General features: G+C 39.2%; 2 protein-coding genes across 2 annotated transcripts in view; one reads left to right on the forward strand and one right to left on the reverse strand.

Moving 5' to 3' along the window:
* poc1a (POC1 centriolar protein A) overlaps positions 1-22,923 on the reverse strand; it is a 24,526-nt gene extending 1,603 nt beyond the window's left edge. The window contains exons 1-9 of the mRNA XM_072452334.1: positions 22,748-22,923; positions 19,334-19,418; positions 19,076-19,247; positions 18,601-18,780; positions 18,297-18,404; positions 18,102-18,217; positions 17,222-17,355; positions 11,310-11,378; positions 11,062-11,196 (exon numbers count right to left, since the gene is read on the reverse strand). Of these exons, the coding sequence (XP_072308435.1) occupies positions 11,062-11,196; positions 11,310-11,378; positions 17,222-17,355; positions 18,102-18,217; positions 18,297-18,404; positions 18,601-18,780; positions 19,076-19,247; positions 19,334-19,418; positions 22,748-22,762 (1,014 nt within the window). The 5' untranslated portion in view covers positions 22,763-22,923. The remainder of the gene's footprint in view (positions 1-11,061; positions 11,197-11,309; positions 11,379-17,221; positions 17,356-18,101; positions 18,218-18,296; positions 18,405-18,600; positions 18,781-19,075; positions 19,248-19,333; positions 19,419-22,747) is intronic.
* Positions 19,789-20,934, forward strand: b9d2 (B9 domain containing 2). Its single transcript, XM_072452676.1, has one exon. It carries the CDS (start codon positions 20,244-20,246, stop codon positions 20,769-20,771), a length of 528 nt encoding a protein of 175 aa, XP_072308777.1. The 5' UTR covers positions 19,789-20,243; the 3' UTR covers positions 20,772-20,934.
* Positions 22,924-25,711: the final 2,788 nt, after the last annotated feature.

Genomic DNA, 25,711 nt, shown 5'->3' on the forward strand with positions numbered 1-25,711 from the left:
CTTGCATATAAATAACACAAAAGGCAGTGAGAGGAGCTGCAGCAGATCTTCACATCCTCGGTCTCTCATGTGCAGGGTGTGCGCTCACGTGTGTCTGTCAGCACACGTGAGCGCACAGACCCAGATGTAGGGCTCGAGGAGGGGCTGCAGGGGAGGGCTTTGGAGCTCAAGACCTGCTTTAGTCCTGCCCAAGACCTGCTTTAGTCCTGCCCAAGACCTGCTTTAGTCCTGCCCAAGACCTGCTTTAGTCCTGCCCAAGACCTGCTTTAGTCCTGCCCAAGACCTGCTTATGCCTTGGTTGGTTTCTGCTGCTTAAGACCGAGTTGTGTCTTGGTTTAGAAGGTAAGGAAGCGATTCATTGTAACACAAATAAATGTACGATTTAGTCCTGCTTAAGACTTCTTTTAGTTCCGCTTCGGATCTGGACCAGTTCTACTTTGTTTTAGCCCTACTAAAGACCTAAGTGAGTCCTGGTTTGCAAGAAAAAGAAGCCTTTATTTTTCTCATAAATAAATGTCTGGTTTAGTCGGGTTTTAGACCCGTCTTAGTCCTGGTTTAAACCGGCCTTAAATTCAGGTTAGCATTGGGCAATGAGCATTACAACCTCGAGTATTTATTTTATTATCTATCTATTTGACAGGCACAATAAACATATTACACGGATGGTATCTCTGGTCAAGTACATGTCCAGGTAATTAATGGCCCATGTAACATTCAAAATACAGCTAAAAAAACCATCAACAACAACCAAGCACCAGCAGAGGGAGCACCCCAGCAACAGTCCAAATACAGATTATCCCTAGGTTGGTCATGGTCATGGTCATTCTGTCTAGATTGAACATGGTTTAGTTCAGGTTTAGCCCTGATTTAGACTTGCATCCATTTACATCTTTACATTATTGACTTTGCCTTACGTGTGTAGTAAGTAAAGTTAGTGCAAGTAAAGTTTAGTCCTAGCGCATATCTTGGCTTAGTTCATGTTTAGTCCTGATTCAGACGCGATGATCACGTCCTGGCAATGTGATGGGTGGAAGCAGGAGATTACGTCAGTGACAAACACATGCATTACTGTAGCTCACTGAAACAGGGAATGGATGCCTGCACTCAGAGGCAGCTTAAGGAATTACAATGCATCCATTTCTGCATAATGATAACTGCATAATATCATAAAGCAAGCCCAGTGAAGCTTAGATAGCAGAAAACACAAAGAGGCCGTTGAAGAACACAGACATTAACATACTTGTGCCAAAGCAGAGCACTAGGATAAGAGTTTATTGAGCAGATGAATATTACGTGGGACAAAGGATGTAATGCCTCTCTTGATCATCATTCGAGGCGTCACAAACCTTCGTCCGGATGGTGGAGACAGTATTCGGTCCACAAGGGATGATGAGTGTCTGCCACAATCCTCTGAGTAAGATTCAGAGCGAATTCGTCAGGCCAAAAATGAGCTGCTGTCCCTTTGTTTCCCTGAGCTCTTGCCACCAAGCCTCAAAATCTTATTCAAATTGGTTTTGTTTTGCAGAGACAATGCTCCACTCCAGCACCGAATGCAGAATGTTAAAATATTTTCAATAAAACGATTGTAAAACAGTCTCACTATTGTGCAGTCAACATTAAAAGTCAGTGATTTTCTTTAAAAATACAAACGTTGCTGGGTGTTTAGAGTTCCCAGATCAAGTCGGCGTTTGGTTATGATTATTATTTTCTCTTCATGTCTGTGTTCTCTCTAATCCTCACTGCGGTGTGTAGCTCCTCCTTAGATAAAGTTGGCCTGGGGCTTAGGACCCTCAGACGGCCTGGTACACTTCATTAAAGACACTGCAAACACTTTCAGACTGTACCAAATCTACAGAAACAAAGCCAAAGACGACCAGTTGCAGAATACTAAATTGTTCCCTGTCGACATCCAAACTCAACATTGCACTTTTTGCTTAACTATATACACTACTATTTAATCTAGTGTGGTCAGAAAAAGGTTCAGTGCTCAATAGATTTCAATACCACAATGATATAAGTATTTCTAACAAATAATGATACTAGTTTTTAAAATCTCTCTAAATATTCTCTCTATTTATTATTTCAAAAATGTTGTAATGATACTCAAAATAAATATCTGGGGTTTTTTAATACTAGTTTTAGTATCTGGGTTCGTTGGACAGCCCTAATGTAAGTCCAGCCTGATAGCGTGCATATGCATTTGTCTTATGGCTAAGGAGATATGAGAGCACATACAGGAAATAGTGTCATTTTTTCTTGCCTGCTTTCCATTGACACGTGTGTGAGGCTCAGTGTGCATTATATGGGATGAAAGAGGCCGTATTAATAATAAATTATGAATGATTCAATTATACATGAAAGGGGAAGTCTGGGAAGCCGGGACTTCCAGGTGCAGCTCAGCATCCGTTTAAATGACACGGCTGACAAATGATTATTCAAACGTGACAAACAGCTAGGAAGTGAAAGCTTTCAGTGCCAGTGACGATAAAGGTCGAGCAAAATGATTAGCTTACAACTCAGCATAAATATTTAAATTTGAAGTTTTTGTACAAAACTCCTACTCTCGTACGCTTACGTTTACAGTAAAGTAAATTAAAAGCATGGCATATTTCACTTCAGTAGACAAAGTCATCCAAAAATGTGCACAGGGCTATAATTCCTTACTGTAAGGGCAATGTTCCTCACTGAAATACTGAATTATTGCAATAAAACCTCTAAAACCAATCATTTAAAGATGCACATGACATTAAACGCATTATCTAATTAAAATGTGTTTTTACTGTCAAGAAAAAACTCACCTGCTCGTCTACATGGAAATACTTACTTACTTACTTAATAAGTTTAAAGATGGATAAGTTTAATGCATACTGTGTAAAGTTTGAAACATGCACATCTCCAACAGAAAAGTGACAGAGCACTGTAAACCATACATTTAAATAATTCTTTGTTTGGTGTTTGATTCTGTAAGAAGTGGAAAAGAGCATTCACTATTTCCTGAATACCAGCCAAATATGAGCACTACAGCTCTAGGAGAGGAAATCAAAGACACAGCACATTTTAAATAGCTGTGTTTTTATTCATGTTGATTAAATACAAAGTAAAAGCACTAAATGGAAGGTTGATGGGAAATAAATAAATCGCGTTGAAAATCGAGGTTGAAAGTATTGTCTGATTTTTGATGGAACAGCAAAAGTACATAATGTGTTATTTGCCAAGGTTAAGGTTATGTTTTTGGTGACAAAGTCTATAGGTTTTTATTTTAACAATATTAAATAAAAGGAATGGCCTGTCGCATTCAGATCACCCTCAAAGTCTATGATTTATGGAAATTAATCTGTTCAGTGAGGCTGTAAGATTAATCACAATCTAATCTAAATCGCAGTTTGAATGGACGCAATTAGAGGGACCCAAATGACCTCCAAAATATCACATCTTTCTCTGCATAAAAACTGCTAACCCTGTAGTTTAGATCTGTTCTGAAATTAGGGCTGTTGCTTAAACAATTATTTTAGTGGTCGACTTGTCAAACGGTTGTTTCTACTGTACATTGAGACATTTTAAATACATTATCAACCGAATAAAAGTTGAACTATGGAGAATGAAACTTCTAGATGGGGAATATTTACAAAGTGCATTTAATATTGATGAAAATAAGGATTGTTTTTACATTTTGATGTAATAATGCCACAGTATTTGTCTTTTGGATGTGTTTTTAGAGTCAGGTAAGGATTATGATTCTAAAAAAACAAAATTGGAAATACATGTGATTCTTTTATCAGGCAATAGGCCAATTCCTGCCCTTGTAAAATAGTGTCCAAAAAGACAGCAATACCAGCAACAAGGAAATAAATAAACTGGATGGATTTCTATTGAGATATATTTGAGTTTATGAATATAAATCTGGGCCATTATAATATATATGTTTTTACCATACTGCCACAGCCTTAGTGGAGATCTGCTACTTCATGAAAAGCTTTTTATGTTGCGTGTGAAAAGATGCATTGTGACCTACATAGCACATAAACGCACCATCCGCTGTACTTAAAAGTATGTCCAAACAAACAAAACATTAGCGTTACATCACATTTTTATCAAAGCCAAATGAATTAATATCACATGTCCTTAGGAAAGCAGTTTGGTGAGGAGACTTTTTTTCACCTGAGAGAGATTTTGAGACAAATCATCTTAATTGCCTGGCTCGGCTGCTCATTTTGTAATTAAGCCTTTAACCATGTCTGCAATAGCGCCTGTTGAGTGGAGAGGCTATTAAAATCTATTTACAACAGGGTTTCAGGGAATAATGGCATCTTATCAAAGAATCAGAACAACAGCTCTTAAGTGTCCGTCTGACGCATTAGCAGCTGTTTAATGCAGACCAAACGCTTTGTACTCGAGGCTATTAATAGTGGCACTTACCTCTCAAGAGTGGTAAAAATATATATAATCAAAGAATGATTTAACAGTTTCTTAACCTTTACAAAATCATGTTCAAACGCCTCAATAGTTCAGTTACAGTCTGATACATTAGGTTTACATGTTGCTGTAACGCAGGCATGTCCAAAATATGGCCCGGGTGCCAAATGCGGCCCTCAGACCATTTTTTGTTGGCCCTCCGGCATCCTGCGGCAAGTTGGTCCAAACGAAAAAAAGTACCGTACTTTCTGGATTATAAATCGCACTGGAGTATAAGTCGCATTTTGCGGGAAATTTATTTGATGAAATCCAAGACCAAGAACATCTTGAAATGCAATTTAAGTAAATAACAGATTAGAGAATGAACAACATGGTGAATAGGTGTACGTATGCTAACGTAACACCTTCAGCTACATGAGGCACAGACAGAACTGTGGTAAGTGTCTGGTATGTTAACGTAACATATGAACAGTTATTCAGATACCTATAGCATAAAGAACATGCTAACAAGTTTACCAAAGCATCAGTATTACACCAAATCACTAAATCTATTGAATTCTTCTTCCTGTGTCACTTCTAAACAGCAGTGCCCGGTCTGTTCTTCAACACTAGACAAAAGCACATGCTTCGACATCAAGTCCAGTTTACAGTTGCAAGCCTTGAAATAATTATTTTTATGTCCCTGTCAACATGACAGGTACCGATCATTTGGTACCTGTCATGGCTAATTCTGAATCGGTCACAAGGAAAGGAAAACAGAATAACATAATTAATGAAAAATGAACTTTTATTAACATGTCTCTTTATCATTTACAGGCTGAGAAATAGATTTTCAAAGTTAGGGGCCAGGGGGGCCCCCTACCTAAAAAAGTTGGGGCCCCCCAACAATTTCAGGGGCGCGCGGCATCGCGGCGTCATAATAACAAGATAAATGTGTTGTTTTAACCTGGTTATTAGCATGTAAAACAATTTAAAGTACTTGTATCTGTTATTTGATATGAAGAGCACAAATACTGAATTCCTATAAACCAGAGATCATGATGTTTAATACTGTTTAATTTAATATAATAATGTTTCTTAGATACAAAATAAATACTGTTTACAGCATTTGACACAAGGAGATCTTGTGGAATATATAAAATCACAGCCTACAAAATAAACTACTAACATATATACATTGCCCCGATGCTAACAACTCCAAAGGGGGCGGGGCCCTTGGGGCCCTTGGATACTTCCACATTGACATTGTCCCTAATGTGCAAAATTACAGCTTTTGTTGCAAATAACTTTAAAAAGACTGAATTGCGAACTGAGGAGAGATTGACACCCGCCAACCTCGATATCACTTGTGGCGCAAAATTAGACCGGGCATTTCCGAGTACAACCGAACGCAGCAGCCAATCAGATCCCCGCTTTCATCGACATTAGATCACGGACACCGCTCGGCCAATGAGAAGCGAGAAGACTGCGAAGTGGCATGTCTGTCAAAACCTGCGCGCATGCGCTCCGCTGCCTTCCTCCGCTGTATAACTACAGCAATAATCGTGGTCTGTAGTATAGCGCGCCCGAGTTTGTGCATAGGAATCGCTTTGGGCATGTTCACCGCGCTGTTTTTGCCTATTAAAAATATATATTACGGCGAAAAATTTGCGTCGGTCATTGTGTCCGGAACCTTGAGTTTGGAGTCGGTCAAAACTGATTTTTGCGCTGGTCATTGACCGTGTCCGGCCCGTTATTTCGAGGCTTGCAGTTGTGCGCTGAACAGAAAGCTGCGTTCATACCTCATTCAACGTCCTTGTTGAAGACTTTGGTCTGGTCCTGTTCTAGTCCTGGTTCAGTGTGAACGAATAATATCACAAATAAGTCGCTCTGGAGTACAAACCTCACCCGGGCCAAAACTATGTAAAAAGGTGTGACTTATAATCCAAACATTTTTTTTTTACTTTTTACTGTAGAATTGGAAAAATTCAAGCATTGATGTTATACCAACCTAATATTGATGTTCCAAGTATTATTAAAAGGTGTGGAGGCTCATCAAAACAATGTCAAATGCAACATTTCAAATGATTCACGTTGTCATTTGACAAATTCAACAACGTGTTGTTTGTGGCCCTCTGCTCCGTATAAGTTTAAAAATGCGGCCCTCGTTGAAAAAAGTTTGAACACCACAAAATCATACAATTTACGTACGTTACAGTGTATGATTTTCTGGTTTGTGACTGAGTTTATTCACATTTCCCACTTTCTTTGTAATTTTTTGTTAATAGTAGACGGTCTACTATTTACCATGTTTCAATGATATGGGTACTCCTGCCACACAGAACCTGGAAAAAAGCTACTTGTCTAATTAGCATAGGACATAGCATTGGACGAACCAGATGCAATGTTTTAAGTGTTATAGCAGAATATGCTAATTTTCAACACCTGTACATAGGGCCAATTTAGAGTTGCCAATTTTTACCTAACACATGCATGTCTTTGGACGGTGGGAGGAAGCCGGAGAACCCGGAGAGAACCCAGGGTAACACGGGGAGGACATGCAGACTCCACCCAGAGAGATCATGTGATGTTGGTCTGGTCCGGGAATCGAACCCATGATCTCCTTCTTGGGAGGCAAGAGCGCTAACCGCCTTTGGTGCACGGTGGCAAAGGCCATTTAGAACCTGCTGCATTGAGACTCTCTTGGCCCGACCTGACTCACGAGTCAAAAGACAACCTGTGCATCACTGCCACGGACCATATTTCTGTGTAAATATCTCATGTTACAACGTAAAGCTGAGCTCACACTGCGTCCAAATTCGCGGTGTGAACTCACCGGAGGTCCAAGTTGGATGCCTGTACATTCGAAGGCCAGACGCCCTGCATCTGCTGGGGAGTTTATTTTTTGGATGCATGTCCAGGGCATCCTGGACACGCGTCCAAAAATAAGACTCACCAGCACACACGCGTCCAAGACGTCCAGCGCAGATGCGCAGAGGAGGAGTTGTGTTTCCCAGTGTTGCTGTTCTCTTGGCAGAACAGGTGGAGAAAGTGGCTTTGGTGTATTTACTTTACAGTTCAAAAGAACGGGGGCTTATCTGAGTTCCGCAGACACTTCAGAGGTGAGCAGAGTTTAGTAAATATCATCATTTGCTCCAAGAGCTGCGTCTTGATGATTTTCTAATCGTTGCAGGGTTTGTTTTGGTCCTTCTTCCGGGTAGTGAAATGCGCAGGGAGTACGTACTAGGTACGTCACTGGAGAGTAATCTCCGATTGGTTGCTGCGCCGCGTCGGCCGCAAAAAAAGTTCAGCTTTGTCCAACTTTTCTGCGTTGGCTGCTCTGGACGCACGTCCAAAGTGCCCGACGCTCAACGCCCCGACGCACCGTGTCCGACGCTCAAAACAAGCTCAGGAGCAGATGAACCAGATGTGAAGACACAGACACAGGTGAATCAGCTCACACAGATTATGTGTAAATATCTCATGTTACAACGTGGGCACCTGCGGTTTATTGACAGGTGCGGCCCCTATGTGAACAAGTTCTACTTTCTTCGTAAATTTTGTTTGCACACATTTTATTCAGGAGCGCTGTACAGTCCGAAAAGTACGGTACCTCCCCACTTGCATTCACAATAGAAATGGAGCTGGGTTCAAGTTGCAACATTGTCTGTTTATCTGAGCTGGTCCGGTTCACGTTCACAAGACAATTTTATGAATTGCACCAAATGTCGAGAAAGGCTAATCTCCCACTCACCTGTAGAGGCGCTGTGTACAATATCAGCCAAAGGATTGACAGGGAAACTTGAGGAAGAGACCCGGCGCTCAGCCTGATCCGCATTACATGAGCATAACCTGCCCCACATGTGTGATTCAGTGTGAGCTGCAGTGTGAGAGGTGTGAGTGTGCGGACATGTGTTTTCACGTCAGGAGGACAGGTGAGTGACAGGTGAGTATGAGCCGGGCTGAATGCTCTGGATCGCTCGGAATGCCCAGGGTAAAGGAAATGTGACATAAATCTCAGCTGTTATATAAACACAGGTTCTGGGTTCTGAAAGGTTTGGCATTATGACATTTACCTGTACAGCTTATTATTGTATGAATAATTGGCCACTTTTTCCCATTAAAGCATTGTTTTCTATGTTTTGTTCCATTTAGCTTTTTAACTTTGTTTTTTCTTTAATTAATCACTGGAAACTGATATATTTTTGTGTGATCATCAGTTATTATAATTAAACATTGTCCTGCTCCTGTTTCTTTCACATATTTCTATGTGTCATTTGTCCTGTTGTCGATCTCACGCAGGAGTTTGGTTTGATCCTGAGCCTCACGTGTGTCTGAGCGTGGACCTCTTCATGGTCACTTCCTGGTTTTGTTCCGCTCTCTGGTCCGTTTCGTTCACAATTCTGACAAATTGTACCACAGTTCGATTCAATCAGAATGAGACCGACCTTTCCAACTGGACCAGAGTTCACTTCTTTGGTCCGGATCAGAGTTAAATTGCACGTTCACAATTATCCAAATGAATTGATCCAGCCAGGCAAACGAATCCTGATTTGAATTAAAAGTGTATTGTGAATGCACCCTAAGAAGCGGGGGGTTGCATAATTTTATTTGTGTGGAATTGTGTTGCAATTTTGTTGACTCAAGTTGAATGTAGTTTTGTAGTATGCATTTTATTTTCTGTCATTTATTTTCAGTTTTGACTTACCTTTCCCCTACTCCAACTTCCTACCATGTTCAACATTCATAATTAGCTCTGAAGCCTTTTCTTCTTCCCCTGTAGTGATTGAGTTATCTAAAGTGGCTGTGGGTGGATCTTGAAACAGAAAAAATCAATGGGAGAAAGCGGATCCTGGGAAGACCTTGGCTTTGCCCTTGTAGATGTAACTAACACTGGACAAATCAAGAGGCTGAAATCTGATTCGCTGCTCCACTCCACTGCTGCCGACAACAGGCTTCAATTATTAAGCGCCTGTAATTGCAGCACTATTGTGCACCTCTTAGTTTAGATTCAGTTCAGTTTAAGTTTAGCTGATTATTATGTTTTAGCTGGACAGTACTAGAGCTGACACTTTAGTAAGGTAATACAAACCATTATGCTCGGATACATTTCAATTTTACGATGGAAAAAATAAAATGTACCGGTATGTAAAAAGAGAATTTAGTTATACCATTCTCTTAATTGTATAATACAGAGCACAGTTATTGAGGAATTTAGTTTCATTGTGTAACTTTTAACGTTATCGCAGAATAACATTTACACAGACAAAAGTATTGTAATTTTCGGGCTATAGAGCGCTCCTGAAAATAAACCGCACCAATGAAATTTACAAAGAAAAAAAAAACGCACCCGTCAATAAGCCGCAGGTGCCCACGTTGTAACATAGGACACATAAAGATGGTACACTGTAGTTGTCTTTTGAACCACGGGACTGACGGACTGCAGCGGGCCGGGGGTCTAATTAGACTAATTTCTCAGTGAACATGAGTTAGATTGTAAAAAAAAAAAATCGCTTTTTTAGATGGAATGTTTTTGCTTTGCCTGAATGTTTCACAGTATGGCATTTACCTTGCATTTATTTTATTACGGCTGGAAAGTTACATATTGCACCTTTCAAAAAATCAGAGGTCAGGTATATATTGAAAATTTAGATAATAATTTTGAATATCGAGTATATTGTTTATAGTTAAAATACGACAAAAATGTTTTTAAAGTAATGTCGTAAACATTCAAATAGGGGTATAAGATGATCTGCACTTTTGTGCAGCTTAAACACATTTCTGTTGGATTAACCAAATATCATCTCACTGTCGTTACTGGGGTACTCCAAAATAAATACCTAGACATGTCTAAGACATGAATGTGTGTCAACATCTTGGCATCGCTGTGTAAGAGCAACAGGATCAACATTGATGAGGGGAGAATGCAAAGTGTGTTCATGGCACAGAGAAGCTGTGCCAAAAGGGGAACTCCAAGTGGGCCTGAGGTTCCAGTCTGTCGATACTGAATCAATAGTGGCTGAAAGAATCTAACAGGGAAAGTGGCTTCTCCTGTGAAGGCTAAAACTGTTCACCCAGAACCACTACTGACATGCTAATGCAGGCACGCAGTTGTGATTTGACCACAGAAATGGTCAGAACAACTCTGGCAATGATTTCTGAAACTGCACAGAAGATCTCAAAGCTCTACATATGATATCACAAATTTGTTTTTGTGGAGCTCAGAGAAGAAGCAGAGACATAACAAACAGGATAAATGAAGCTAAATAATGCCCAGATAGGTCTTTGATGAAGGGACATAGCATGGTATATGTTCCCTTGATCGGAGAAGGGGTTCTGCAGATACTCAGAAGTGCAGTCGAATGATAATACATTTCAAAATGCTGGACTTCAGATGACCCAATATTTCAGATGTGTACGTTTTAACCGAGAAGTGCACAGGGCAAGATTTTCTGGTTTGGTTCAGAGCTGAGAGCTGACAAAATTAGGCATTGGCAAGCAGGTATGGCAACGTTTTGATTTGATTTCAAAAGTGGAATATCAACAGCATCACATTCTTGGATTTGACACGAGCCAAATCCCCTCCAGCCTAAACAGTTCCGTGCCTGTGTGCGTGTGCCTGTGCATGTGCGTGTGCGTGCGCCTGTGTGCGTGCGCGTGTGTGTGTACCTGGCTCCGTCGCGGTTGCTCTGAGCCGACTGTGATGTGAGCGTGCGGGGCTTCAGTGCCAGAGCTGCTCCTGTGCTGCTGACCGGCGCTCTCTCCAAACTCACATGCGTCAAAGTTGGTCTTCCACACCAGCAGCTGAGAGGGATGAATGTTGTTCAGTTAAGATTACCGTACAGCAAGAAAAAAAAAAGCTAAATCTAGTCCATCAAGTCAAAATGAAGAAAAGAACAATGCCAAATTTGAATCACCTGCTCATCATTGCCTCCAGAAGCAAAGTGCTCGCCATTTCTGGAAAACGCCACACAGGTCACAGGTCCCTGTAGAAACCAATGAAATATCAGTTGATGCAATTTTATTCAAGATAGTGCTTCTATAATGTAATTGTGCATATCGAGTGTTGATCCGCGCTCGATAAAATGTGTGCCTTGGAGATTTAGTTTTCCAATAAAATAGGGTAGGGTAAAATATATGGGGCTGCTATGTATATGTTCTCATTTTGGGTTAATAACGGTGCTGTCATTGCAATAAAACCTGTTTTCTTGAGTTGGTTTAAGCCCTCATTCGATCAGGATTGGTCCATGATAGAAAAGGTTTAAAGAAGTTAGCCATCATTTGGACACGCGCGAGATGATTTGTTACAATCTGTTGACAGACTCTCAAATGCAGGCATCAGGGCCGAAGATCAAGTGCATGAAGTTAAAACTGTAAGAAATAAATTCGTTGAATAATAGGTTGGGCTGGGCGGTGTAGACGGGCTGGTTTTGGTGCCGAGCGGTTTCCCAGAAGCACCTGAGAGCAGCAGACAGCGTCACCATGGCAACGCGGCGGCAGGCCTGACAGACAGAGTGTTCTGCTCTGACTAAAGCCTGCTGCTGCTGTCGCCACTGTACCGCTGCATACGTGTGCGGAGGAGAGAGAAACAGAGAGGAAAGAGGAGAGGAGAGTGACAGAGAGAGAGAGACAGAGAGAGAGAAAGGGAAGAGAGAAGGGAGGAGAAGAGAGAGGGAGAGAGAGAGAGGAGAGAGACTTAGAGAGAGAGAAAGAAGGGAGGAAAAAAGAGAAAGAAAGAGAGAGAGGAGGGAGGAAAGAAGAGAGAGCCCTAGAGAAAGGGAGACCCAGAGTGAGAAAAAAGAGGAGAGAAGGGAAGGAAAAGAGACCAAGAGAGAACAGAGGAGGAACGAGAGAATAGAGGAAAGGAAAGCGAGAAAGAGAAAGGAAAGATAACAAGGAGAGAGAGAATTGTCAAAGTCATGTTCAGAAACAGACTAGAGCTCAGCAGGGCACCAGGTTTAAGGCACTGATGACTGCTACACCGGCACAGCCACACTTGGCATCTTTCCCAAGGCCACCTTTGATGCCATCGCCAAGACTTACAGCAACATGACCCCTGACCTCTGGAAGGAAACGGTCTTTACAAAGTCTCCATAGCAGGAGTTCACTGACCATCTGCCAAGAGTCACGTTAGGGTGAATGTGCAGAGGAGACAAGCAGCTGTAACTGCGACCTCCTCACACTTTAGTACAGCAGAAATGTGACATTTCTGAGAGGGGAGGAGAGCAAGGAGACAGACAGAGAAAGAGAAGAGAGACCTAGCAAGAGAAAGACAGATAAAGAGAGAGGGAAAGTGAGAACGAGCAAGAGAGAGAGAGAGAGAGAGAGAGGGAGAGATAAATAAAGAAGAGGAGGAAAGGGAGGGAGAGACCTGGAGAGAAAGAGTAATAGAGACCAAGAGAGAAAGAAAGAAAGAAAAAAAGGAAGAAAAAGAGGAAAGGGGGATGGAAGAAAGACCAAGAGAGAGAAATAGAAAGAGAGAGAGAAAAGCAATACATAGAGAAAGAATAGATTAGAAAAAGGGTTAAAAGGGGAGAGATGAGGAAGAAAGAGTGACAGGGAGAGAAATGGCCTTAAAACCCACTTTACTTCTCCACATGAAGCCATAAAAGTGAAGTGTTATGAAAGTGTCTGGGCCGATCGTGATTACAGCGTTCAAAAACAACGTTAAGCATTTTAAGATTAGAAAGTCAGAAGATTCAGATGGAGTCAGAGGTGAGCCATTTATTTCCTTTGCCATTGCACAGATGACATACCATTAGGCCTATTGTATAGCTCTGTGCGCCTTAACTATGTGGTGGTATTTGATAAATATAGTGGTTTTAAAGTTTAAACCTGGATAAACAATTGTCTTTACGGTTATTTCTAGCAAAACACAATGTAACGAACAGAAGAATACCAACAGCATCACGTTCTTGAATCTTGAAGCATCTAAGTTTTCCCCCAGCCCAAACAGTGCAGTGTTTAGGAGTTAGAATTTGTTAACTACATAGCTGTAATCGAAATTTGAATTGTCACAATTAGCAAACGACAAAGACTGCTAGGTTACATACAAATTCCCTCTGCAAACGACAACACCTCTTGTCTTTGTCTTATTTTGCACAAACGCTGTTTAATCTGTAGCTTTGACTTCTACAAATCACAAATCGCTGTTTGATATTTTGCCAAAAGCGTTGAGTCCTTCAGAACTACACAAAATGAGCATGTCTTTTCAAAGTTGTGCGTTCTATTCTTTCTTACATGTTTAAAATCGTCTTTTTTGCCATTTCCCTGACCCGAACCTGGCCACGAATCGTTTGCGTGTTATCCGAGAGAATAACGTGTATTATTATGACAGTTCCAAAAGTCCAGCATAAAACAGAAGAAAGCGTGTCGTTCTTTCATGAGTGTCAGGAGACCAATTAAACTAAACGAGAAGCCCTTCTAACAGCACATACGAATGCAAACAGTGGAGCTGAACCTGGGGCCCACGCAGCGCAGATGGGGCCCTCTCATCTCCACGTACGTTTCCAGCGACACAATGAGCGGCGCGAGCCTGACAGCAGATTGGCACGGCCGCAGTAATAAGACGAGAGGGGGAAACGATGGAGGAGGGAAGAGCGTGTTTAAAAAAGAAGAGGATCTTTTGTTTTTTAGAAGGCTGGTGTGAAACAGACATGTCTTCAAGATAACGAAACGAGCTACATGTGTTAAAAGAACAGTCAAACTTAGCAGTGCTGCTCAAAACAAAAGATCAATCGGAAAACTGTTTTACATACAGTAGCCAGTCCCTCCCAAAGCTGCGATAGAACACCAGAAACTATTTGAATGAGCGGTTATTGCATAAGAACGTACAGAATTCAACATTTTTCTATTATGGACAAACCTGGACGACTGACACAGGATTAAAACAGGGAAACATTAGGTCAAAAGGCTAAAGATTGATTTTTTTAAATGCCAGGAAAACGGTATGTAACAAGGTGAAGCGTGGGGAGAAACCTTTATCATGCTGTCTAATATGGTAACTGACATTAATACAAAGTGTTCAGTTCAGTCTTATTATAAACCATCACAATTTGTTAAATTTATACCTGCAGTTTTGTCTTAAAAAGTGTTACTAGGGCTTTGCAATATGGGAAATATATGTTTTCCCTTGTTTTGATTGATTTTTCATTTGATTTTCCCTCGTCTTTTCAAAATAAAAATAGGTTTCATTGTTGATTTTATGAACATAAATAGGGCTGCAACTAACAATCAGTCTGCTAATCCATTGGTCTTGTGATTCTTCTTTTGATTAATCGATTTGTTGTTTAGAACGTAAACGAAAGTTTGACTGAGATGAACCTGAAGTGAAGCCGTTTGAGGATCCTGGTGGAGCACATTCATGGACAAGAGGGTTTTCATCGAACACCCAGATGTACACATTTTCCATGTCATAAAACGTCTTTTCTCCGCTCATGGCATTCTTTGGAACTTATTTAACGATTAGTTGTGATTAATCTGGTTAATAAACTTGTTTCAGCCCTAAAAATAAACAAGACTAACTTTTAATTAGCGCTATTAATCACAAGAAAATAGTTCCTCCACAAGTTTACAATCTACTCCAAACCACACGCTCTTACTGAAAGGATTCACTGTAGACCTCTTGATTAAAAAGATCTGATCATTGACAATTAGAGAGGACTGAATGGAAATCTTGATTCAAATCTGATTCAGTGCCCAACTCTATGAAAGACTGGTAATGGGCAGCTCATTGTCTTGTATTGCTCTCAAATTCGCTTACTAAACATGTTACTTAAATTGTATAACACTTTCTTTCTTGAAGGTTACAAGTGAAGTTAAAGCTAGAGTTACTTAACCACAAAAGAAAAAGAGCTATAAATCCAAGCGTTCTCAAACAGACTGAGGACACATGTGGACAGAGTGAACTGGACACAGACTGGAGACAGAACAAAAAGAAATGGAGGCAGTGTTTCCTTCCAACAACCCCAAGATGAGTCATCGCGAGTGGGCCGCCCGCTCTCCTGACAGTCCTAAAATAAACCACATCACGGAGAGGTGTCTATGCACACTTTACACACGCACACACACTTCTCAAACAATGAAAAAAGATGTCAAACTCGCTCCCACATTCAGTTCACAGCTCTGGAAACACAGGAACAGGAGGTCAGGCCTGGGTTTCCAAAACGTTCAGAAACTATTGACTAGTGCATCATTGGAGATCAACTGTACAGCAATAGTGCACGCTTTTGACGGAGGGCGCCCTCATGGTCAAGTAACGTGACATGGTTATGTGCTACAGAAAAATGCATACCGTATTTTCCGGACTCTATATCTAACTTTTTTCATAGTTTGGCCGGGGTGCGACTTATACTCCGGAGCGTCTTATATGTGATATTATTTGTTATTTTCACACCGACAACCTCAAGAGGGCCCTCTAGGCTCTAAGCGACGCAGAATTGGCACTTCCTCTACCTCCGGAGTTTGTGGAGTTGTTTAGAAGTGACTCAGAGGAAGAAGAGTTAAATGGATTTAGTGATTTGGTGTAATACTGATGCTTTTGTAAACTTGTTAGCATGTTCTTTATGCTATAGTTATCTGAATAACTGTTAATGTTACGTTAACATACCAGACACTTACCACAGTTCTGTCTGTGCATCATGTAGCTGTTAGGTGTTAGCGTTAGCATACGTACACCTATTCACCATGTTCTCTAATCTGTTATTATTTGTTTATTTATTACTCTAATCTGTAATTATTTTAAATTGCATTTCAAGATGAAATGTCTGTTCTTAGTCCTGGATTTTATCAAATTAATTTCCCCCAAAAACGCAACTTATTCTCCAGTGAGACTTGTATATGTTTTTTCCTCTCTATTATCCATTTTAGCCGGTGCGACTTATATTCTGAAAAATAAGGTTGTACAAAAAGCACAGTTTGTATTCATAAATATTCTTCCATTCATTTTAGTTCATTAAAGGCGCAATGGACGATTTTTCGGCACGCATGCGCACACCCCCATGCGGACTGATACAACGCACACGTGCGTTTGTTTATTAGCGCGACGGCTCGCATCGCATCTCTCGTCTCCCGTAGATTTCCGTCTTCTTCTGAGTCAGCTCGAACAGTCTTTCTCCGTCTTCATTTTGTCCCGTACACTAAGGGAACTATATTATGATAGATCAATGCGCTTAGACACGCGGAAACGTGCTGCCCGTGGGGACGAGCCACACGAGGCTGCAGGTGAGCGGTAGATAAGTTTTATGATTGATACGTGACAGGACTAATCGGCAGTCCACGCCACGAGGAAATAAGACTCAGATTTGGGCCAAAAAAATCGTCCATTCAACCTTTAAGTGATGTTGTCAATTATGTTGAGTTGTAAATCTGTCAATTTGACCAAACAATAAATGAATGAGTGGTAAGGTGAAGTGTTAATGCAAATCTTGTAGCACAAAAGCACAGTTTATGTTCATTCAGTTTCACTCATTCATTGATTGTTGTTGATTCGTCGTAATTTGTCCATTTGAATGAATGAAAAAAAACTGAATACAATGGAAATGGAAAACGGTATATGTATATTCTGTATATTCTAAATATCACAAAGATAGTTTTAAATCCAAAACTACTTTGGCTTTGAAATAGTAAAAAGATGATACTTTAGTTAGTTTTGTCTACATTGTCCTAGAAGTATCAACATTAATTAGAAAACTGAGCATACATTATCACAAATATTTCTGCATCTAAAAGTAAATTATTACTTGTTGTTCAAACATAACCCGCAGGTCCTTGTATGTTTCTAAAGGAATATATGTAAATGGTAAAGACTTCTGCTGTTTGTGTTGTTAACCTGATGTCCGTGGAGCGTGTACAGAAGCTTCCCCTCCAGCAGGTCCAGGACCTTCAATGTGGAGTCACTGGAGGCAGTTATGAGGAAGTTACCGTTTGGATGGAACGACAAACTGTTCACCACACTGTTGTGCACTGGAGAAGACCAAACATGAATATTTAGCATGAAAGGTTTAATGATCATTTCGTCACGTCAGTAGTACTACGTTTGTGCATCTATTCATTTTTGTTCACTCTTCATATTGCTTACAGTTTTAACAATGGATGTATTTACATTTTAACTCCCTACATCAATGGCGCATGTTTCATTCAGTAAAGACAGAGATCATTTTAAATGCTTTGGTTCCCTCTGCTGGCAGAACCCTCTAAGAGCTATTATATACACTCAGGTTTATGTTCAAGCTGACTTATCTTTGCTTTTATAGAGTTCAGTAAATTAAAAAGATTTAGCCTAAAATATTTTAATATTAAGCTAATATTAAATCTTATTTCGAAGTTTAGTTTACATTTAAAAGTTTTTTTAATCAGCTCTTTTAGCAGATTTTTAATTTCTTTATCATAAAATATATACTCGATATTCAAACGTTGCATATCTTAAACAAGAAAAATAAGAAAAGGAAAAACATAAAATAAAGCTATCAATAATAAATAAATAAAGAAGACATCCAAAACGAGAAAATTAAGCCCCATAGTCAGTCAAATTTGTCAATTTTCAAATTAAATCAAATCATTTTCTGCATGTCACTTATAATGTCAGTCCAGTTCCTTAATCATCTGCAGTCTTTGTCATGTAATAATACAATAAAAGTCATGGACCACACCTTTAACTTACTTAAACACAATGACATTTACACAGTATTCAAAGTGAAACCGTGTCCTACCTTGATAATGTTGTAGCATCTTATGAGACCTGATGTCCCAGACTTTCACAGAGTTGTCAGAACTAGCAGCAGCGATACATGTGCCACTTGGATGGAAGTCTACATGGTTTGAATATCTTTGAGAGAAAATTATACAAATTACAAATCAAGAATTAAATTAAACTATAAAGTACATTCAGATTGTAGTTTACGTACCCTGAATATTCATAAAAGGTGTGAATGCATTCTCTACTGTTTTTGTCCCACAACTTTATCGTTTTATCGTCACTGGTCGAAACAATCAAGCGGTCATCTGGAGAAAACCTGCAAAAATATTTGAAACACAGGTGGTATTTTGGCATTTACAGTAAGTTTAAGTAAAGTATATGTTATTTGCTTTATGTAAAGGTCTAGAGGAAGCACGTGTTTTATTCTCAAAAGTGATCAGCTATACTACAGTAATTATCGAAATGACAATTGTTAAATATCAAAATAGATAAATTAAACATAAAATTGATACCTGGCACAGCGGACCCAGTTAATGTGTTGATTTAGAGAGAAAAGAAACTTCTGTCGGTGAACCGTCCAAATTTTGAGCGTTTTGTCGTCGGAGGCTGTGACCAGAGTCTGTCCATCTCCAGAAAAACTCACACTTCGCACCGTCGCCGTGTGAGCTTTGAACATTGTGGACTCCGCTTTCCTAAAAACATGAATATGAATGCATGGATTTACAGTGTATCAAACTAAATTACAGTTACAGTGCAAAATCTGGATTCATCAAAAGGAACACAATTAATTATGTATTTCAACTTCTCGAAAAACAAATTGTATGTAATGCTTATAGGTATACATTTTTGTCATTTACGTTCGTTATGACTATATCATTGACAAAAATAAGTGATTTATTTTGGCATAGTGAGTGAATCTAAATAATAACTAAACAGAATTGCACGTTTTTCTCTAGTTTACTTTATCAAAAGTCGCTCTACACCTACAGGCTGGGCACCCATAATCGCACAGTCTTGTCTCGAGAGGCAGAAGCTAAAAGATGTCCTGATGGAGAAAACTGCACGGATGTAACCGCATCTTTGTGTCCGTCAAAACGATAGGCTCGACTCTGAGGCTTCATGTTCCATATCATCACACAGGAGTCAAAGGAGCCAGTGGCTGAAAGACAGAGGACAAACATGTATTGATTGTGAATGATAATATATAAAAGTGATTCACAACATCTGACATGAGAATAACTTTACCAATCTGTTTCATAGTGACGCTGAAGTCCACACTTGTCACTGTGTCCCTGTGGCCCCTGAAATGCCTATCCAGGGTGGGATCAGACTGTGAAAAAACATAATTAACAAATGGTTAAATTAAACGTATGATGAATGTTTTATGGTGTATGTAGACATTACTAAATAAAACATGTATAACACAGCAAAGAGAGAGAAGTAAATAATTAAATAGATTCATGTTATGCATATCATGAGATATGAAATGAAGAAATGTCACCTTGATAAAATTTACAGTAATATTTCACCTTTAATGCATGATATTAAATAATTATAAAGAAACCCTTTTAAATATAACAAGTTTTTTCGGTTTTTGATTGTTTGCAGGTGAGTTTTTCATGAAAGCCAAGCCGAAAGGAAGTACGTCATGCGCCGCTGTGAACCGGGAATCCCTGCGTTGTTGTCCACCCTGCTGCTGTTCACCCTGCTGCTATTCGACCAACTTGAGACAATTATATCTGACTTGTTAAAGGGGCTTTTTTTGTTCAACTGTCACATTCAACAACAAAACGACAACCTTGATTTTGCGACGGGGACGTGAAAAGCGTGAAGAACGTAAGCTGCGTTGCCTAGGAAACTTTAAGTAGAACTGCAAGGCTAGCAGCTAATGCTAAACTAATCGAACACAACTCTGACAAGTTTGGCAAATTTGCGTAGAACATGAACCAACCGAGCTGACGCTTTGCACTTTCCCCACGGACACTTTTATTACAAAAGGCGCAGAGTCCGCTATTAAGGGAACAACGAGGGCGTGATGTGAAGAACGCAATCTCCCGTTGCCAAGGAGACGCGAAGAAGCTAAAGGCTAATGCTAATCCACTTGTGATAAGACTTAAGTGAAGATTTTGGTGCGTGTTTGTTTGTGCGTTTTAACATGGCAGAAGTCCACATTATCGGCCAGATTGTGGGCGCCAGTGGTTTCCCGGAGAGCAGCCTGTTCTGTAAGTGGGGAATCCACGCGGGCGGTGCGTGGAGACTTTTGTCCGGTTTGAAAGAGGGACAGACCCAGGTGGACAATCCTCAAATCGGTGAAATGTCGTACTGGAGCCATCCTATTGATCTACACTACGCGACCAAGGGACTGCAGGGCTGGCCGAAGATCCACCTGCAAGTGTGGCACCAGGACTCGTTTGGGCGCTGCCAGTTGTACGGATACGGTTATTGCCACGTCCCGTCCAGCCCGGGTCATCACCGGATTAACTGCGTGACATGGAGGCCGCTCGGGACGTGGCAGGAGCAGCTGGCGCACACTTTTGTTGGCGGGGGTCCTCAGCTCCGCAGCCCGGACACGATCTACAGCGGGGCGGACAGATACCGGCTCCACACCGAGGCCATGGGGACTGTGGAGCTGCAGCTGGGCATCATCATGAACAGATTTGATAAATTTGGTGTGGAAAGCTAAAGATTTCTTTACAGAAGATTGTAAATAGAAATTGGAGTATTGTTGTATATTTTGCAAAAAGTGTTTTTATACATTTATATCTACCTTTTATATATCAATAAAAGAAATGTCTTCATGGTGTCATCTTATGAAGTGGTAGTACATTTATCATAAGTTATGTTGAGAAGGGGCAAAATGCAAAGAGGTGGTTAGAGTAGCCAATAACTGTACTCAAGAAAGTAATATTACTTTAAAATATTATTCTAGCAAAAGTACAAAGTAGTAGCATGCAAATAGTAAAAAATATAAGTTAAAGTAATTGTCAGATTTACAATAGATTTACACCATCCGAAAGGTCTTGGTAACCAGAGTGTAATACTTTTGGAATATGTAAATTATCCCATGAAACAAGGGAGATATTCAGGTTTTACAATTGTCATATTGAAGCAAAAGGGTCCACACATTTCAGCCATAAAGCTGTGACTACTGGGGAGCTGTCACCTGTGTGTATACAACCAACACATGATGCTAACCGGCTAAAGCTGTTGTCAGTCAGTGTTACTGCATCTAGCCACATAATATTATTTTCTGATTGCGGGTCGCAGATGCCTCGACTAGACATGCAATATTGCAGCCTCTAAAAACATCCTTTGCCTTAATCAATTTTTATGAGGTTTGTTAGTTTATGATTCATCAAAAAAATTTGGTGCTGAAATGATCTTACCTGTATCAAACGCAATCCTCGCAGCAGACTGGCCACAGGCCACAGTCTGCTGCCTCTAGCAGATTCTAATATACCTATATATTATCTAATCATTTTAACTTTTCTCACTTGTAGATTTACTCACAGTGGGAAGAGGAACCAAAACTGAGGAAATCATTAAAATACTACTATATTACTCAAGAAGGAGTAATAGTATACTGAGACATACAATTGATTAGCAAATTAAACAACTTGATGTAACTATTACAGTAGATAAAAGTAGATTGGGGTCTTGGGAATGGCTAGTAGTGCCACTGAGTCAACACAATAATTCCCAACTAATACATTTTTTAAGAAGAAAGTCACATATAGATCTATTATTGGAAGTTTTCCTGCTAAAAAAAGGGTGTACCTGGTTTATTACGGACTTCATGATTTATTTGATCTCTTTCATATTACTAGCATATGTCAAGCATATAATATGGTTGTAAAGCCTTTTTAATTGTGTGCAAAAACATACAATTTTATTGATACGTCAGACTACAATGAGATATTTGAGACTGTATTACAACAGATTGAAGCTGGGGTGTTTTAAAATCTTTTACCAGTAGGCCAGTGTATTTGTAATGTATGTATTACAAGGATATCATCGCCTTCACAATAGGGCATATTCTATGGTTAATAATTCAACATCAACAATTAAACTATGAGCGTGTTTGAATACAGTACATTGTTTAGAAAACTTTTACACAACCTGTGTTACCCAAGTTTAGTTATTATTATTTAGTATAATAATAATAATAATACATGATTATTATTAAGTTTCTTTGCATTATAGGGTTCATTGAAATATTGAAATGTAACGTTAACATATCAGATGCAAAGTACAGGTTAGTAAAATGCCTAAAATTTGTATTAGAGTAATGTTATACTTTAAATATTATTACTCAAGTTAGAAGTTAATGCGTTTAAGTACAATACAGTACAACTTGAATAACATTTCGGAAATAAACTATTTAAATTGGATGATGATGTATGAGTTAAAATCATCAAAGAGACAATAATGTACAGATTTTGGGTTTTCCAAAGAACAGACACACACAACATACTAAAAACAATCATCTACAGGAGATGTTTAAGAAACCTCTGGTCGAGAGCCGTGTAAACGAAGAAATAAATTACATCATTACTATGAAAGCCACCTTGTCACAAAAGTTTTGTTCCACGAATGCAAAACACTGAATATAACTGTACATTTTCACTGCCACAACGAGGGAAACTTGTCTGTACTCACCAGCCCAGAGCTCATCTTTACTGGGTTTACAGTCCAAACACTGCGTGGGAAAAGTCCGTACTAAAGCGGGGCCGAGCTGTGTATTCTCATTGACAAATATATAAAACCTGAAGTGTAAAAGTTTGAAGTTCGTTGTTGTTAGCTGAAGCGGCTAAGCTAACAACAACAGACTTCATTTTACGCGCGTGGTTGGGCGGCGAAAGGTGACGTCAGCTCTTAAAGAGACAGTACCATGACGTTTTACATAACATTTCATAACAATTGGCTATTACTATTATAAACCAAAATATCTTAAAACACCGTTGTCTGAATGTAATATTTAGGTCGTGAGTAATGCAATGTTATGCAGTTTAGTAACCCAACCATTATCTCGCAACAAGAATCAATGAGATCAGACACCAGGTGGGAGCAGTGCACAAGTTATTGCTGTTGAGTGGCTATATATGTAATAATTCCGAGTTACAACACCAGTGACGTGTTTATTTATTTATTTTGCTTTTGTCACATAGGCATATGGTTATTGCAACTAGACCAGTAATAATTTATTGCAGCGAGCAACTTGCCTTGGGAAATCCATCTTAAAATTTTAGGTTTAGGTTGGATTGGTTGTATTAATGTCAATGAATTGTACGTGCTACTTTAATACTCTGTGTTTTGTGTATATTTTTAAAACTGAAAAACACATTTTTAATTTACAAAATATTCTCATAAAATTATAATAATATTATTTCTGACTTAATGTGCGTATCCATAAACCTATTTTAGTTAAAGTTTCCTGGCACGGCCCTAATTGCTGTGTGCTGAAAGAGGTGTGTCAAAAAAAAAAAAACAATGTTGCAGCTATTATCAACATTGGTTTTGATAATGTTCAAACATTTCTTGGAAGGATACAAGAACAAGGAACAAGGAAGAGAGACTGAATGACTGAATTCCTTCTCGTAGAGCCTGTGTTGTGTTTTGTGCAATGAATCTGGTCTTATCTGCAGTGGTTTCCAAATGGTCACAAGTTACCAATAAATTAGGCCTGAAATGACAAAAAAAAAAAAAAAAAAATACATTTGAAATTGATATTTCCCAGAAAGAGGAATTAAATGTCAAGTATAGTCCCTTGAAGCCACCGTATATGCCTTATTTTACAGTATTATTGCTACACAGACCTGCCAGTGTACGTACATAGCAATAAATGAGAATATTGCTTAACTTTAGGCCTATTAGACATAATTTTACTACCTGCCACATTCTTTATTTTGTCTGTATGTGTTTTTTTCAAGTACTTACATTTATTATCATGTCAAAGTTAATAAAAGTAAGATAAATTTGATAGTATTCATACAAATTATATTTAATACGCTTTACAACAATAGCATTACATTTTACAAAACATTTACTGGACATGGTTCTTCCTTGAGCCACACCTTTTCCAGCTGCTGGTATTTAAATAATGGCTGAAGAGTGTTGTTCTTTCTGCTCCATTGTTGAGCTCAATGCAGTAACTCAAAGGGCATTTCCAGATTTGTTGAAATGTTAAATTCTCAAAGCCATTGTTTGCGTTACAGCACACATATTATGCAATGCAAGACGATGCAATACAGCAATCATTAAAACAATTGTGCCCAAGATGAACTAAGTAAATGCCGCTTCTTCACGGCATCATTAATTATTTGATTTTTCTGACAATTTGATGAATGTTTGCCCCATTTACAATTAAATTAAATGAATGAATAAATCAATAAAATATGTGAACAAACAGGGGAATGGAAAATACTATTTCGCTGACTTTATTGCTCACGTTATCACCGAGCTCTGAACTGTTTCCAAAAAGAGACGTGGCCATGTGTGTGCAGGGTGGAAGGAGGATTCAGGGGAAAGATCAGGGCTTTGCTGACAACTCTGAGTCAATCAAAGATCAAAGATTTTTCTCGACTAGTTTAGTAGACGATACATTATCTGTGTTTGTGGCTACACTAATCGTTTCTAAGAGGCCAAATGGATAGTTCACGTCATAAAGCTTTAAGAAGCCAATGTTTGCATGGCTAATGTGTTGTTTCGGTTACACTCAAGGCTGACATGCAAACCTTCCTTCTCAAACTCATAACTGTAAAGATTTTCTGAGTAAAGCTGTTTTTATTTTCTTTACGGAGAAAAGGTTATGCATTTTGTTTGACCCGCCCATAATCTCTCTATATCAGCGATGAAGTATTTGATAAAACAAGTGATTATGTAACTTCAGATCATGTTTTTCCCTCAAGAGTCGTATCATAGTTTAAACCTGGATGAACTCTCACATAAAAAAAGGCTGATTTGTGTTGACCCAGATTCAAGACTGACGCTTTTTGTGTTGGGCCGATAAAAGGAAGAGGAGCCAGATTTGGGCGATTACAGACTTTTTGTACAAGTCTGGTGTCACGTACAGTTTATTCGGAGAGAACAAGCAAAGTTGTCTATTGGATGCAGCACAAAACTCTCCAAACATTAAAAAAAAAAAGTTTCAAATTCCAGTTTTAATGTTTAATTTAAAGATGACCAGTCTCCTTCTTACAGCAATGAAATGAAATGACTCATATTTGTTGTATACAGGCCAATGTAAGTATATTTAGCAAAGTGAATATCAGTGGAAGTGTCTCGTTACATTAACCTTGGAACTAACGTTTTAAATAACCTCTTTTCACTTTGCACAACATCCTTCTTTGCACACATTTGTTGCTTCAATTATTTCATCAGAATTCAGCGCACATTTGGTTTGGACTCATTGCTGTCAAATTATCACAGCAAATCTGCAACACACTGGAAGTTATTCAATACGAAGCTAGAACAAAAATACGATGCAAAGATTTCTCTTCATATTTGAGGGCAATGCAAAGATTAAAGACCAAGACAACTGGATTATGGTAAAAGATTATTTAGATGCACTGTCTGTCATCCATTTGCAATGTCACTCAATATTTGGTTCCTGGCCTGAACACT

The sequence above is a fragment of the Eucyclogobius newberryi genome, unplaced genomic scaffold, assembly GCF_026437365.1.
Source record: "Eucyclogobius newberryi isolate DKJ021-1_F unplaced genomic scaffold, fEucNew1.0.hap1 SCAF_19, whole genome shotgun sequence".
NCBI lineage: Eukaryota > Metazoa > Chordata > Actinopteri > Gobiiformes > Gobiidae > Eucyclogobius > Eucyclogobius newberryi.